The sequence below is a fragment of the Perognathus longimembris genome, chromosome 14 (genome assembly GCF_023159225.1).
Source record: "Perognathus longimembris pacificus isolate PPM17 chromosome 14, ASM2315922v1, whole genome shotgun sequence".
NCBI lineage: Eukaryota > Metazoa > Chordata > Mammalia > Rodentia > Heteromyidae > Perognathus > Perognathus longimembris.
This window is the reverse complement of record NC_063174.1, coordinates 58,571,951-58,587,323: the sequence shown is the minus strand read 5'-3', so window position 1 is coordinate 58,587,323 and position 15,373 is coordinate 58,571,951. Positions and strand designations below refer to the sequence as shown.

At 56.8% G+C, this 15,373-nt stretch overlaps 1 protein-coding gene across 1 annotated transcript in view; it reads left to right on the top strand.

Annotated features, from left to right (window-relative positions):
- Bcl11b (BAF chromatin remodeling complex subunit BCL11B) overlaps positions 1–13,636 on the top strand; it is an 88,105-nt gene extending 74,469 nt beyond the window's left edge. The window contains 3 exon segments of the mRNA XM_048362344.1: positions 11,397–12,362; positions 12,365–12,488; positions 12,544–13,636. Coding sequence (XP_048218301.1) covers positions 11,397–12,362; positions 12,365–12,488; positions 12,544–13,636 — 2,183 coding nt within the window.
- Positions 13,637–15,373: the final 1,737 nt, after the last annotated feature.

Sequence of the window (15,373 nt, the reverse complement as noted above, 5' to 3'; positions counted from 1 at the left end):
GTGCAGTCTTTGCACCCACGCTCATAACTGTGAGTGTTTCAGGAAGCAAAACTACAAGGAGAGAGGAAGGAAGCAAGGAAGGAAGGGGGGGAAGGAAGGAAGGAAGGAAGGAAGGAAGGGGGGAAGGAAGGAAGGAAGGGAAAGGAAAGACAGTGACAGAAACAAAGAGGACACAGACAGACAGACAGACAAGAAAGAAAGGAAGAAAGAGAAAAAGGAAAAGGCCAGAAGTCAGTGTTTTATGCCTATAATCTTATCTACTTGGCTGATATCCGAATCGTGGTTTAAGCCAGCCCAGGCACAATAGTCTGTGAGACTCTTATTTCCAATTAACCACCCAAAGGCAGAAGGGGGGACTGTGACTCAAGTGGTGGAAGGCTAGCCTTGAGCAGAAAAGCTCAGGGACACTGCCCAGGCCCTGAGTTCAAGCCTCAGTATGGGCACAAATACAGAAGCAAAAGCAAAACCAAAACTAAAGCAAAAAAAAAGAAAAAAAGCTAAAAAAAAAAATGCAACCACAAAAGAAAGGAAAAGCAAGGCCTCCCCTCCCCCCCCCCCCAAGCTTGGCAGGTCCCTGTGTAGAGGCGTTGGGACCTGGTGTGACTGGGGGAGCCCTTTGGGAGGGTGACAGGAGAAGGTTCTTACAAAATGCAGTGTAGATAAATGAGCCGTCAGGGGTAAACACTGGGTGATCCTGTAGCACTCCCCCATTCATAAGGTCCAGTTTTTACCCCATAATTGCCTATCATTATACACAATTTAAATATTCAAACATGCTCCACAAACCCTGGGCTAGCATGTTTTTATTACAAATTCAGAACAAGGGAATAACCTTTAACTTCAGAGACAAATGAGACAAATTTACAAGTGCATATCTGCGGTTTTCTTGTGCTTTATCAATCCCTGCGGACCAGAACACTTTTGCTATAACACTACTCCAAACAATATACATATATTACTACTTGTTTGTAGTGTGTGGGTAATGAGTCTCCTCTGCATTGGCTAACCTATATAACCAGGCGTCGGAGCTCTCCATAACGCCAATTAGCTCCGAGGAGCTAAACGTACACTCCATTAAAACGAGATTTACTGCTCCTGCCGTACTTCTCGGGGTGGAAAGTGGAGTTTTTTTTCCGTGGGTTTGAGGAAAGGATGGGTGCAGACTTGCCCGGGGAAGGAAGCGGTGATTTAGGGGGGAAGGGGAGACTTCCTGTGTCATCAGGAGAGGTTCGAATCCCACCCGAGAGAAGAGCAGTGGCTCCTACCCGCAGCCTTTTCTGCTTTTGTTTGTGTTTAATTCTGTTATGGAGCCTTGAACTCAGGGCCTGGGCACCTTCTCTTAGTATTTGTTTTTTTTCCCACTCAAGGCTGGTGTGCTCCCACTTGGGCCGCAAGTCCATTGCTGACTTTTTGCTGGTTGCTTGGAAATTAGAGTCTCCTGGGTTCTCCTGCCTGGGCCTGAACCACAATCCTCAGATCTCAGCCTCTTGAGTAGCAGCTAGGATAATAGGCGCGAGCCATAGTCGCTTTCCCCACCCCTGAATTCCCCCTTCTTTGGGGCCTTTATCAGCGACCCCTCCTCCCCACCAACCTGCTGGAAAAGGGGAGGTAGGCCCCTTTCAGGGAAGGCTGCAGAAAGAAGATTTTGAGGCAATTTCTCAGCCCATTCGTCTTATTCAGAGAAGACTGATAACTCTTTCTGGTGAATCTGAGCGCCAAGAGGGCAGCTCTAAAGATGACACCACCGCGGCTGTTTTTGTTCGTGTTACGGTGGTGCGGCCGTTTTTGGTAGGTTTGATGACATTGTGGCGTTTTTGTTTCTTTTGTTTTTTTGGTAAGTTCTACCCCTGAGCTGCCACGAGGGACATCCCCTTGGGCCGTGCGTTCTGTTCCCGCTCTTCCATCTTCCTGACAAACACCACCACTTCACCCCCACCCCAGATGCCCGGCGGTCAGCGATTCTTTGCTGTTTCGGGGCTGGGTTGACGGTTTCCTGAGCCTGAGCCGGCACACCTGGTCCGACCACAAGATTGAACGGTTGCAGTAAAGACTGTTTTGGGAAAGCTAGCGTGTAGGGTGCCTGTGGCCGTCATACAATGCGAAGGCCTCCCTTTTCTACCAAGACCCTAGATCACCCTGCTCCTGAAGCCGGACCCACGGGGTCGTAGAGGATTCAGACTTGCTAGGTGGATTGAAACTCCAGTTTCCAAAAAAGTACCTCCTCCCTCTGGGTCCTCATGGATTGCATTTTAAGTCTCATGGTTTCACAGTTTGGCAAGGTGGGTTTGGTTGGAAGCAGAGTTCTGTGCAGGGTTGGCCTGTGGGTTTGTCTTTTTTCTTTTTTTTTGGCTGTAAATCCAATAGTTCCTGACTTGAGCGGTCTCCGGTGTGGACCTGGAAAAGCCGCTTCCTTTTTGCACTGTGAATGTTTCCCCCGGGATTTGCTCTCTACCTGCCAAGCTTCGTAACTTGTTTTTCGGCCTTTGCTCGAATGGATGCCGATCCCCCTTTTCCGTTTCACCCCTGGGTGCTCCTCTTCTGAGTGCAGGGCCCTTCCTTTCTTCCGCGCCTGCTTGTGGATGGTTTCCTCTTCCTTCTCTGCACCGCGGACTCACTGTTTTCCTTGTGAACTCAGTGTCGGGGTCTCTTCCTCCCACCCCACGCTCCTCCCTCTCTTCTCGCCAGTAGCGCACAGTTCCTTACTGACCGCAGCTGGAAAGGTTTCTAGGTGTCTCCGTGTCTCAAGGACTCTGGGCTCCCCGAGGACAGCCCTTCCTGGCCGGGTCCCGCTGCGGGGAGGGCCTGGCCCAGAGCCACGTGTGGGGCGTGGGTAGATGGCAGGGAGGGGGAGAAGGAGCAGGGCAGGCGCACCCAGCTTCGCGGTCTTCAGAGGCAGAGGTCATGGAGCCTTGGGCTCTCCTGGTCCTCGCCCTCCTCTCTCGGAAGGAGCCCCTGCAAGCTTAACATTTGTCGTTTAGCCTAAGTTGGGAGGGAGGTGGGGGGGGGCGGCAGTGAGCAGGCAGGGAGTCCTGGGAATCTGGTGGGGTGGCTGATGGAGTGGGTGGCTATTGTGTCCTCAGTTTCCCTTTTGTCCTTCAGTAGGCAAAACGGTGTCCTCCTTTCTCCAGGCCAGGCATTCTACACCCTGTGTGCTTCACCCTCTGCCTGGCCGGCCTTTCCCTCCGTGGCCTGGGGTGCCTCTCATTCTGGGCACCAGCCTGAGCCGCACCTCTGTGTCCCCCTGCTTTCTGGGCATTCTGAGGTTCCTCAGTAGCTTCTGCTCCACCTCAGAGTGCCACAGCCCCCATCCCCCGATTCCCGTCTGTCACCCCTGGAGGAGGGAAGCAAGCTTGCTGGCAGTTCTGGGCAAAGCTGTCTGTCTGGGGCAAACTTGGGGGCGCGGGTGGGAACCCCCTTGTTTGAGGTTGCAGGGGAAGCTCTAAGTCCAGGGCTGTTGCTCACAGCCTAAGTGAACCCCAGGCAGTTTCCCTGCGCGGCTCAGACCCCAGTCCAAGAAATGGACGTCGCAGAATGCGCTGAGTCTGTGTGAGGGTCGTTCAGTGCCTGCAGCCTCTTCCCCGCCGGCTGCCCCGGAACCCCTGCGGGTGGCTCCCCGTGTCCAGCCGTCCGGCATTCTTGGGTGCAGATGGAACGGGCACGGCCTCTCGGGGCTGCTGCTTGCAGTCTTGGAGCCGGCAGGAGGTGGGGAGCGGCTGTCTGCACCTCCAGACAGCGCGGGCCCGGGGCCAGGCAGGCCCGAGTGTGAATCCAGGGCTCCCTCAAAACAAGCCCTGAGACCTTGGGCTCTGCTCAGCTGTGACGAGACTTGGTTTCCTTGTCTGAGAAGGTCTGGGTGGAAACTTTCTTTCTAGGGAGGATTCGGCATCCATCTGATGCCCAGAGCATTGCGAAAGCCGAGTATCGATGGGCACGTGCAGCGGGCGGGGCGAATGCACGAAGGTCAGGGTGAACGAGCAGGGACCCAGCGTTATGGCGCGGGCAGAGGGTGGTGGGCAGCTGGATCTGAAGGATGTCTTCCTGGTGGAGAACTGGACATGGCTGTTCTGGGCTCGGGAATGACGTCAAGCAGGCTTGGAGGTGTGACGAGTTGGTCCAAAGAGACGGTGGAAGGGCAGGTGGCCAGGACCGGCCGTGTACCGGGGGTGGTGGGCCGCACCGTGGGCAGCGAGGGGGGCCGCGGGCCCCGTGGCGTGGGAGGATCACCCCTTCCTTGCACAGTCGGCAGTGGCAGCGGCGCTAGGGTTTTGTCCTGGTGCTCTGATGGGGGCGTGCGCAGGTGAAAGGCAGGGGCAGGGCTGGGCGGGGCCTGTACCCCGCGTGCCCAGGGAAAGGCGGTTTGCCCAGGGTGCTGAGCTAGCCCACACATGGGTGGTGGTCCAGCACAGTGGGACATGGAGTCAGGAGACGCCCAAGGTCTAGGCAGATGCCCTTGTCCTGGGAGAGATGGCTCCTGGAACAACCACCAGACACAAAGCAATGGCAGAGGGGGTGCGTTCCCCACCTCCTGTGTCCCCTCCCGGGTTCTCGGCACCCTCTTGGTGGGGGACCCTCATCTCATAGCCAGTGACCCCGGGGAAGAAGGTGCTGCCTCTTCTGGCATTGAGGGTGCCCAGCACCTTTTTTTTTTTTTTTTTTTTGGCCAGTCCTGGGGCTTGAACTCAGGGCCTGAGCACTATCCCTGGCTTCTTCTTGCTCAAGGCTAGCACTCTGCCACTTGAGCCACAGCACCGCTTCTGGCCGTTTTCTGTATATGTGGTGCTGGGGAATCGAACCTAGGGCCTCGTGTATATGAGGCAGGCACTCTTGCCACTAGGCCACATTCCCAGCCCAATGCCCAGCACCTTTAGAAATCCAGACTTGCACAGAGGCTCCGGCGTGACGCCCAAGGCCCATGGGCTCCTGCTGGCGAAGGCTGAGCAAACATGCCAGGCCAGGGGACCCCTCAGGACCACAGGCCACGGGCAATGACGGGGTACCCGCGTAGTCCATAAGACCGCCTCTGTCCTGCTGTCCGGGAGCTTTTAGAATCCAGCGGGCAATTTATTCATTAAAAAACCCAAGGCCACCCGTGTGTGCTTGAGGCCTCTTTATTCTTTCGTCATGTGTCATGAGGTGCAGCGTTGTTGCAAACATGAGGTGATGTGATGGAGGGGAGAAGGCTGGCACCCTACGGGTTGCAGACCTCCAATCCAGCTGAGTCCTTGCATCTTCTCTCCTAGCATCCTAAATGTCTGATTAGCACCACTCGTAATTTTCATGAAACAACCGAGCAGGTTGCTAGGTGCTGTCCATGGCCTTGCTCCTAAACAGTATCCCTAGTTTTACCAGCCGAGATTCCAGGCCCATACAAGGTGTCTGGCCCTTGTTTGGTCAATGAATGAATGAATGAGTGAATGAGAGGAAGAGGTATTCATTGCTCTCAGCAGGACTTGCAGCGTTTCCCAATTTGCTCAGCCCTGTCTGTTCTGACCGCTTACCTTCTGGGCTTTTGCGTGCCCAGATCCATGGAGAGCAAAGAGGCTGAGGCACACTTCATTTGGTCAAGATTGTCAGGGGCCTGGGGTTCAAGAAGATTCCAGGGCCTAGATGGAGAGTGCAGGGATTGATTGGCGATGTCTACCACAGACACTGGTGTAGGGGAACGAGGCTGAGAGGATGTCTCAGAACCACCCAGTACCACTCCTCGGTGGACCGCTTGCTTTGAAAAGTTTTTTTTTTTCTTCTTCTTCTTCTCAACAAATGACATGTATTACATTTCCATGAGCAAATTGGTGTGATTTCACCAAGTGATTGCAATTCTAGTCCAAACAATACATTTCAGTCTTTTGTTAGCACATGGGCCGGGATGGAAGGTACAGATAGAGAGGCACGCGCAGCTACTTCTGACCTCTCCCCGGCACTCTGGGATCCTGAGGCGTCGGCACGGTGCTCGCTGGACCTGAAGTTCATCTTAACAGCGTGTCGCGCGCGGTCCTGGGCAGGGCCTCCTCTCAGCTGTCACCGGTCCTCCCCCTCAGAGCTCAGGCTCCTCATCTGGGACCTGGCCATGAGGACCCTTTGGGCCCCCCACCAGGGCAGGGCCGGGAGCCTGATGTGGGGCTTCACGCCGTCAACGTGGGCCTGACTCGTGGGACCGACCGACTTCCTGGAATTGGCAGGACCAGGGTTGTGTTTGGTGTTTGTGGAGAAAGAAGTTGAGCAAATACATGCAGAGCCAGTAAGGACTTTTGTAGATGTCGTACACCGACACCCCCCCCACCTCCCGCCCCCACCCCAAGCCTCAAGGTGCCCACTTGGCCTTTTCTTCCTGAGATCATGAGAGGGGAGACAGTTCTTATTTATCTATTGAACCCAGGCCTCCAGCCACCTTAGGCAAACACTCTACAATGAGTGCCACACCCGGTCCGGAAGAAGGTCGTTTTTAGATGAATAAAGAGGGGCCACCCATCTGTGGGAGAGCATATTAGTGATCCTCATTTTGGAACGGGCGATGGCACTGTTAGCAGTCACAGGCTTTGGAGGAGAATGGAGCAGTTTCTCCGCTTGGGTATCCCTGATTAGGTCTCCTGAGCAGCAGGTGGCACCCACGCGACTGGAGGCAGCTTGGGGTTCTGATGGTGGTGGGGAAGCCGAGGAAGGTAACGCTCCACCACTTTCTGGCCTTGTGACTTTGTTTCTCCAAGCTTCGTGTTCTCGTGAGCCAGTGGAGGAGCGGCCTGGCCCGCCCTCCCAGAGGCCATGATGAGCAAGGACGAACTAGCCAATGCAGGAGAAAATTCCAGATTGGCTGTCAAGGGCTGGCTCGCCTGCAGAGTGACCTACAGAGCTCGAGCAAGGTTCCCCTGATCAGAGAGCTGTGGCCAGAGCGTCCCGTTCCGCCCAGCATGCCTTTTCACTGGGCACCAGTGATGTGTTTGCCATTGGATCTATTAACTCAATTAAAGCTGTGCTTTTTGTTGAATACCCCTAATGCCCTTATTGGTATTATTAAGAGTCGTCAGCACAGTAAGGAGGAACAATTATTTAATGCTCATTTTAAAAATCTACTAGCAGGAGAATAGTATTTCATTATGGAGTCCAGTTTCCTATCCATTCCCAAGTGTCATTTAAAAAAAAAAGTCCTGTTTCCTTCACGTCTGCAAGTTTCTACCTCCCGGAACCAGAGGCATTACAGCTCTGCTGGGGTTCTACTGCGGCCAGAGCTGCACCCAAAGGTATTTCTGAACATCCATGACCTGTTCTAAGGCTGGATAACAAAAAGCAAAGTGCGTGAACGCGCTACTCATTTGCATGGTGGTGAGCGGTTTATAAGGGCAGAATCTCATCTGAAGACTGGAGTATGATTCCTGTCTTACAGATGCAGGAGAGGTTATCAGGACTTGATTGCCTTAACTGATGACCCAGCCATCCCAGGGTGGGTTTGGGAATTTTGAGGGAAGGTGTCATGGTCCAGCAGAGCAAAGAAGATCTAGTGTGGGTTTCTGTCAACGGACGCACAAAAGAAGATCCGAGAAAGAAAGGAAAGAGAGCGAGAGGACACAGACGAGGAAAGCGCCAACTCTGAGTTCTGAGTTGCCAGGGTGGTTCAGTGAGCAAAATGAAGCTGACCTGTCTAGTCTCTAGGCCAGAACCGTTGCTCAGTCATCTAGGCCTCGACCTGTCCTTGGAATCTCAGCAGCCAGTGGCTCTGTGGTGTATGCGGATCTGGTCTGGTCACCAGCAGAGCAGCCACCCCGTGCTGCGGCGTTGGAAGAGCGGAGGCGGATCAAGGCAACGTTTAGTCCAGCCCTAAGTCTACCCTGTGCTGCATTTAAAACGAGCAGTCAGTGACTGCGCTGCTTCTTACAGATATTGTTCCACGTGGCTCTTCAAAGACTTTTGGACATTGTTCAGAGGTGTGTGTGTGTGTGTGTGTGTGTGTGTGTGTGTGTGCACACGCGCGCGCACGCACACATCCTGGGATTTACTCTGAGCCTTTCCTCTCAAGTGCTCTACCACTTGAGCCACAGCTCCACTTCTGGCTTTTTGCCAGACAGTTTGCAGACAGTAGTCTCACCAACTCTCCTGCCTGGGATGGCTTCCAAGTGTGGTTCTCAGATCTCAGCCTCCTGATTAGCTAGGATTAGAGGCGTGAGCCCCCGGCCGCCAAGCTGCTCAGTGCTTAAAACTGAACAGCCCCACGTTCGGGGTTCCTTCTAGGTGGGAGGTATCATAATACGGAAATGAACATTTTATTTTATTATTTTTTTTAAAAGGGGAGCGCAAGGAGTTGTCTGGGGATGACGTTTGAGAACTGGGAGGCTTTTGAAAACTGGGAAGCTGTCAGACCCTGTGGAGATGTTGACAGCGAGGAATGGGACCAGGCGTGGGAGGGGGTCTTCCAACCAAAGCAGTTCCGGGGCTCAGATGAAGAACCTTCTTCCTTGGGCTGCCAGGGGTCCTGAGATCCGACTCGATGAATAAGTATAGTTCTCCCTCCGGCTCCTGGGTGATGCCTTATGGGCAGGGAACATCTTACCTATGCTTCTCCAAACCTGACTCTATCTGCCTCTGAATGCCCTAGAACTTCCTAGAATATATGTAGGTCACCAAATCAAGGAGCAAGTAGTGCTTCGGAATTACCCACGGAAAGAAAGAAGATAAAAACAAACAGCTGGGAGGGGCCTGGGGATGTTCTGACTTAAACCCACCAACCATCAGAAAAGCTGGAGGTGGGGGTGTAGCTTAAGGGCCATCCTTGAGAAAAATGCTTAGGGACAGTCCCTGAGTTCAAGCCCCAGTGCAGGCAGGCAGGCAGGCAGGCAGGCAGGAAGGAAGGAAGGAAGGAAGGAAGGAAGGAAGGAAGGGAGGGAGAGCCTTAGATTTCCTTGCATTTTTCTGCCCTTATCCTTACTTTCCGTGCCACCCATCACAAAGATGCCCTTTGAGAGTGGTGTGTAAAGCAAATGGTCCTGTCCTCTTGGCTGTGGTCCAGGTGAACCTCGGCCCTGTCCCTGAGGCAGCACAAAGCCTTCGGGTGACATCTCCCACCTGGGGTATGGAGCAGTCCTGGCCTGTTGAAGCTGGCGAGTCAAACCTGAGGGACGTGTACACGGCAGATGGCAACAGGGGATGGGGGGGGGCGGGTCCCATGGTTCCTGGTCACGTGGTTTTAAAAGAAGGTGGCAAAAGACCACTAATGTGGCTGTAAGCATTGCAGGAGGCGAAACCCTTACTGGTGGGTGGATGTGCCAGTCCTGGGGCTTGAACCCAGGGCTTTAAGCTCTTGCTTGACTTTCCTGCTCCAGGCTAGTGTTCTACCACTTGAACCATACCTCCACTTCTGCCTTTTGACAGGGTAACTGGAGACAAGGGTTTCATGGGCTTTCCTGCCTGGGCTGACTTTGAGCCCAAATACTCAAGATGTCAGCCTTCTGTGTAGCTAGGATCACAAGTGCAAGCCCCCAGGGCCCAGCTTTCAGAAGTACTTTAAACAGGCTGACCGGGCAGCTGGGATGGGGGACGCGGCTACGGCCGCAGCCCCTTACGGACTGTGATGGGGCAGGCACGGGGTGACGGTGCGCACTTTGGCCTCCTCCAGGACTTCACAGCTACCGGCTTTCATATCCGCCTGAAGACCTCCCCGATACGGGGAAGTCTGAGAAAGCAAAAGGTTTTGTTTTGTGTTTTTGTTTGAAGATCGCAGCGTGCACAGCCCGTGCTGGGTCCGGGCTGGGTTCCTGTTCTATTGCAGCTGATGACAGAAGGCAGGGCCCGTCCGCGCCTGGCACTCTCGTGTACAGCACGAGGGAGGCTCTGGCTGGCAGAGCGGCGGCCTCACCCCGAGGTCGAGGGCAGCTGCCAGGCAGCTGGAGATGAAAGGTTCGGCCTCCGTTTCGTGACTGCCCCAATGATGGACAACGACCGTGACATTCTGGCTCCGTGCCACCGGTGTCCGCTGTAATTTGCTACTGATGTCACGAGCGCCGGGTTCTGACAAATCGGGGCTTTCAGCCATTCATCCTGAGTGGACGGCCCGATTTGGCCACTGTCCTTCGTTGCTTTGTATTCCAGGGAAAAAGACTGCAAGGTTCTCCTTTAGCTAATGCAGGCCACCTGGCTGGAGGTCTGCAGGACCTGTTCTCGCACCGTGGAGGGGCGTGTGGGAGCGTGCCGGGTGGGGACAGCCGTCACGAGACTGCGTTACGTTTCTTGGGTCTGGAGGCTTGGTGTACGAAACCCTCACTTCCTGTGGCGAGACTCAAATACGGACCTATCACAGTATTCCTCTTGAAGAACAGTGCAGCCAGGTGTCCGTAGCTCGTGCCTAGAATCCTAGATCTGAGGATCGTGGCTTGAAGTCAGCCCAGGCAGGAAAGTTTGTGACCCTTTTTCTTCAGCTAGCCAACAAAAAGCTGGGGATGGAGTTGTGGTTCCAGTAGCTAAGCTCCAGCCTTGGGTGTAAAAGCTAAGGCACAGCAACCAGGCCCTGCGTTTAAGCTCCAGTTCCAACACACACACACACACACACACACACACACACATGCAGTTACATTGACTTATGTGTATGTGTGTTTGTAAAAGAAAAAAACCCACAATGCTTGTAAGCCAATGCAGTTGTGTGTGTGTAGTGTGTGTGTGTGTGTGTTGGTACCAAGCCTGAACTTCAGGGCCTCACACTCTGTCTCAGTTTTTCTGTTCAAGGCTAATACTCTACCGCTTGAACTCTTATCTCCACTTCTGGCTTTTCTGGTCGTTAATTGGAGATTAGAGTCTTTCAGATTGGTCTGTCCACGCTGACTTAGAACTGTGATCCTCAATCTCAGCCTCCTGTGTAGCTGGGATTACAGGTGTGAGCCGCCAGCGCCAGGCGAGGGCAATGCACCTTGATTTGTGTGTGTGCAGAACGCATTCGTACGTCAAGTATTGTCTAGAACCTCTGGTCCCGGAGGGGAGGGGAGGGGAAGGGAGGGGAGTAGGTGGGTGATTTCGCCTCTGGAGGTCAGGATGTCCTAGAGTCGACAGTGCCCAGGATAGGCATCCACACACCAGCGCAAAAGGAGGGAACTGTACACAGCAAGTGCTTCATTGGAGAAACCCAGGTCTGGGCCTGCAGGAATGTGAAAAGCACCCCAATCTGGACGAGGTTTGCCCCGATTAGGTTTTATGGAGTCCCTACTTTTGTAATTCCTGGTACTGGGGGGGGAGAGTGGGGAGGGGGTGGTGTCCGGTCTTCTCAGCCGCCCACCCTCCTGGCCTCAGAGATGAGGAGGACCAGATCACCTTTAGGGAAGCCAGGCCTGCCCAGGCCCAGCAGACCCGCCCCCCCCCACCCCCATGGCCCTGCCCCTTCTCACGGCGCTGTCCGCCTTTCTTCTGTCCGTGTGTCTCCCCAGGTAAAGATGAGCCTTCCAGCTACATTTGCACAACCTGCAAGCAGCCCTTCAACAGCGCGTGGTTCCTGCTGCAGCACGCGCAGAACACGCACGGCTTCCGCATCTACCTGGAGCCCGGGCCGGCCAGCAGCTCGCTCACGCCGCGGCTCACCATCCCGCCGCCCCTGGGGCCCGAGGCCGTGGCCCAGTCCCCGCTCATGAATTTCCTGGGCGACAGCAACCCCTTCAACCTGCTGCGCATGACGGGCCCCCTGCTGCGGGAGCACCCGGGCTTCGGGGAGGGCCGCCTGCCCGGCACGCCGCCCCTGTTCAGCCCGCCGCCGCGCCACCACCTGGACCCGCACCGGCTGAGCGCCGAGGAGATGGGGCTCGTGGCGCAGCACCCCAGTGCCTTCGACCGAGTCATGCGCCTCAACCCCATGGCCATGGACTCGCCGGCCATGGACTTCTCCAGGCGGCTCCGCGAGCTGGCCGGCAACAGCTCCACGCCGCCGCCCGTGTCGCCGGGCCGCGGCAACCCCATGCACCGGCTCCTGAACCCCTTCCAGCCCAGCCCCAAGTCCCCGTTCCTGAGCACGCCGCCGCTGCCCGCCATGCCCCCGGGCGCCGGCACGCCGCCGCCGCAGCCGCCCGCCAAGAGCAAGTCGTGCGAGTTCTGCGGCAAGACGTTCAAGTTCCAGAGCAACCTCATCGTGCACCGGCGCAGCCACACGGGCGAGAAGCCCTACAAGTGCCAGCTGTGCGACCACGCGTGCTCGCAGGCCAGCAAGCTCAAGCGCCACATGAAGACGCACATGCACAAGGCGGGCTCGCTGGCCGGCCGCTCCGACGACGGGCTGTCCGCCGCCAGCTCCCCGGAGCCCGGCCCCAGCGAGCTGGCGGCCGAGGGCCTCAAGGCGGCCGACGGCGACTTCCGCCACCACCACCACCACCCGCACGAGAGCGACCCGTCGCTGGGCGCCGAGCCGACGAGGAGGACGAGGAGGAGGACGAGGAGGAGGAGGAGCTGCTGCTGGAGAACGAGAGCCGCCCGGACTCCAGCTTCAGCATGGACTCGGAGCTCAGCCGCAACCGCGAGAACGGCGGCGGCGGCGGCGGGGGCGTCGGCGGCGGGGGGCGGCGGCGGCGGCGGCGGCGTCGGGGTGGTGGTGGCCGGGGCGCCCGGGGGCGCGGGCGGCGTCGGGGCGGCGGTGAAGGCGCTGGCCGAGGAGAAGGCGCTGGTGCTGGGCAAGGTCATGGAGAACGTGGGGCTGGGCGCGCTGCCGCCCTACGGCGACCTGCTGGCGGCCGACAAGCAGAAGCGCGGCGCGGCCGCCTTCCTGAAGCGCGCGGCGGGCGGCGGCGGCGGCGGCGGGGACGCGGGCGACGACGACGACCTGGACGACGACGGCGCGGGCGGCGGCTGCGGCGCGGTGGGCGACGCGGGCGCGCTGGGCGGCGCCCTGGGCGTCGGCGGCGGCGGCGCGGTGAACGGGCGCGGCGGCGGCGGGGGCGGCGGCGGCGGCGGGGGCGGCGGCCTGGGCGGCTTCGGGCCCGGCGCCGACCCCTTCCCCGGGCTCTTCCCGCGCAAGCCGCCGCCGCTGCCCAGCCCCGGGCTCAACAGCGCGGCCAAGCGCATCAAGGTGGAGAAGGACCTGGAGCTGCCGCCCGCCGCGCTCATCCCGTCGGAGAACGTGTACTCGCAGTGGCTGGTGGGCTACGCGGCCTCGCGGCACTTCATGAAGGACCCCTTCCTGGGCTTCACGGACGCGCGCCAGTCGCCCTTCGCCACGTCGTCCGAGCACTCGTCCGAGAACGGCAGCCTGCGCTTCTCCACGCCGCCGGGGGACCTGCTGGACGGCGGGCTGAGCGGGCGCAGCGGCACGGCCAGCGGGGGCAGCACGCCCCACCTGGGCGGGCCCGGGCCCGGCCGGCCCAGCTCCAAGGAGGGCCGGCGCAGCGACACGTGCGAGTACTGCGGCAAGGTGTTCAAGAACTGCAGCAACCTCACCGTGCACCGGCGGAGCCACACCGGCGAGCGGCCTTACAAGTGCGAGCTGTGCAACTACGCGTGCGCGCAGAGCAGCAAGCTCACGCGCCACATGAAGACGCACGGGCAGATCGGCAAGGAGGTGTACCGCTGCGACATCTGCCAGATGCCCTTCAGCGTCTACAGCACCCTGGAGAAACACATGAAGAAGTGGCACGGCGAGCACTTGCTGACCAACGACGTCAAGATCGAGCAGGCCGAGAGGAGCTGAGCGCGCGGCGCGCATGCGCGCTCCCCCCCCCCCCCCCCCACCAGGCCCCCCCTCCCCCCAGACCCGGGCTCCCCGCACCTGTACAGTGGAACCATTGCCAACCGTGAGAATGCTGACCTGACTCGCCCCACCCCGCGTCACCTCCGCCACACCCCCCCCCCGGGGTGGGGAGGGTTTTTTTTTTTTTTTTGCGGGGGTGGGGGTGGGGGTCACCTCACCCCACCACCCCCCCCCCGCTCCCCCCACGGGCGGAGAGGCACTCCAACCTCACCTTGTGTCTGCGAAGTCCTATGGAAACCCGAAGCCTGAGGAAAGGCAGTAAAGTTAAAACAAAACAAAACAAAAAAACAAAAAAAAAAAAAAGGAAAAAAAAAAAGAAAAAAAATTGTGGAGCCTTTTAACTGTGCAATAATTTCTGTATTTATTGGGTTTTGTAAGTTTTTGGGCATGTGCAGGTACTTTTTTTCTTTTTTAATTCTTCTTCTTCTTTCTGTTTAAATTCCTTTAAAAGATTTTGTTGGGTATCCATCCCTTCTTCATTTAAAAAACAAACAAACAAAAACCACCACCAACAAAAACAACGAAACCCCAACAACAACAACAATCTCCACCCAGTAGTAGTCGGAATAATGACTCAACAGCAATGTAGAGGGAAACCTATCTTTTAAATTATAATTTTTTTCCGAGGGGGGTGGGGCGCTGCTTTTTTTTTTTTTTTTGAGATGTAAGCTAAGCATGTGTAATTTCTTGTGAAGAAGCCAACACTTTAAAATGACTCTGAAACGTGTTTACTTTTGTATTCCTTCCTTTATGGTTATTTCCCCCCCCCCCATGGTCCTGAAATTTAAAAAGTGGCATGTGTGGTTTTTTTTTTTTCCTTTGGGGGGGGTGGGTGGGAGAGCGCATTTTTGGCTTCGGGTTTCTTGTTGGTGGGGAGGGGGTGGGTGTACAGCGGATAACAATCTTTCAAACCGTAGCACTTTGTGTCAGATTTGGAATGGAGATGTAGCACTGATCGGGTGTCCCCAGCCACCGAGGCCTTTTCTGTGTTGACTTCAAGTTCTATAAGGGAAACTTTGAGTGTGGGGTGGGGGTGGGGGTGGGGGAAGGGCAGGGAGGGGCCGGGGGCGGGCTGGGGGAGGGGGACCCCACCCAGGCAGTATCCAGAGAGCAAACGATTTGGTCCAGGCTACTCTGAACCTGGGCCTGGAACCGTCCCGCGCGACTCTGTAGTAACCAGCCGGATACTGCGCGCCTCCCCGGGCGCGCTGGGCGCTGGAGAGGCGTCCTCCGCCTTTTGCTGCAGGTTTGGCTGCGTGAAGGGGGCCTTGGGCTTGCTTCTTCCTTCCTGCGTGGATCGCGGCGTGACACCGTCAGGAAGGAGCCCGGGGCCTGCATGTGGACAGCTCCTACCTTTCAGCCCCAGCCCTGCAGGCCCAGGTACCTGTTGCTCCAGGCCGTCCTCCATCCTTGCGCGCGGCGCCCAGGCACTGGCGGTGGATGGGGAAGTTGGTGCGCTTCTACTCCCGGGCACCCAGGGCAGGAAGGGGCCTGCCTCCTCTGCCTGCCCCCTTTCCCTAGTCGGCAGGTGCCCAGCGCTACTTCCCCGGTGTTTTTGGTTTTTGGGGTTTTCTTTTGGTTTTTGTTTTCAATCTCCGATTAGGTTGGAAGGTACGGAAACATTGGATCATTCAGATTAGACATTTGATTCTGTTGACCCGCACTTTAAAGCTTTTT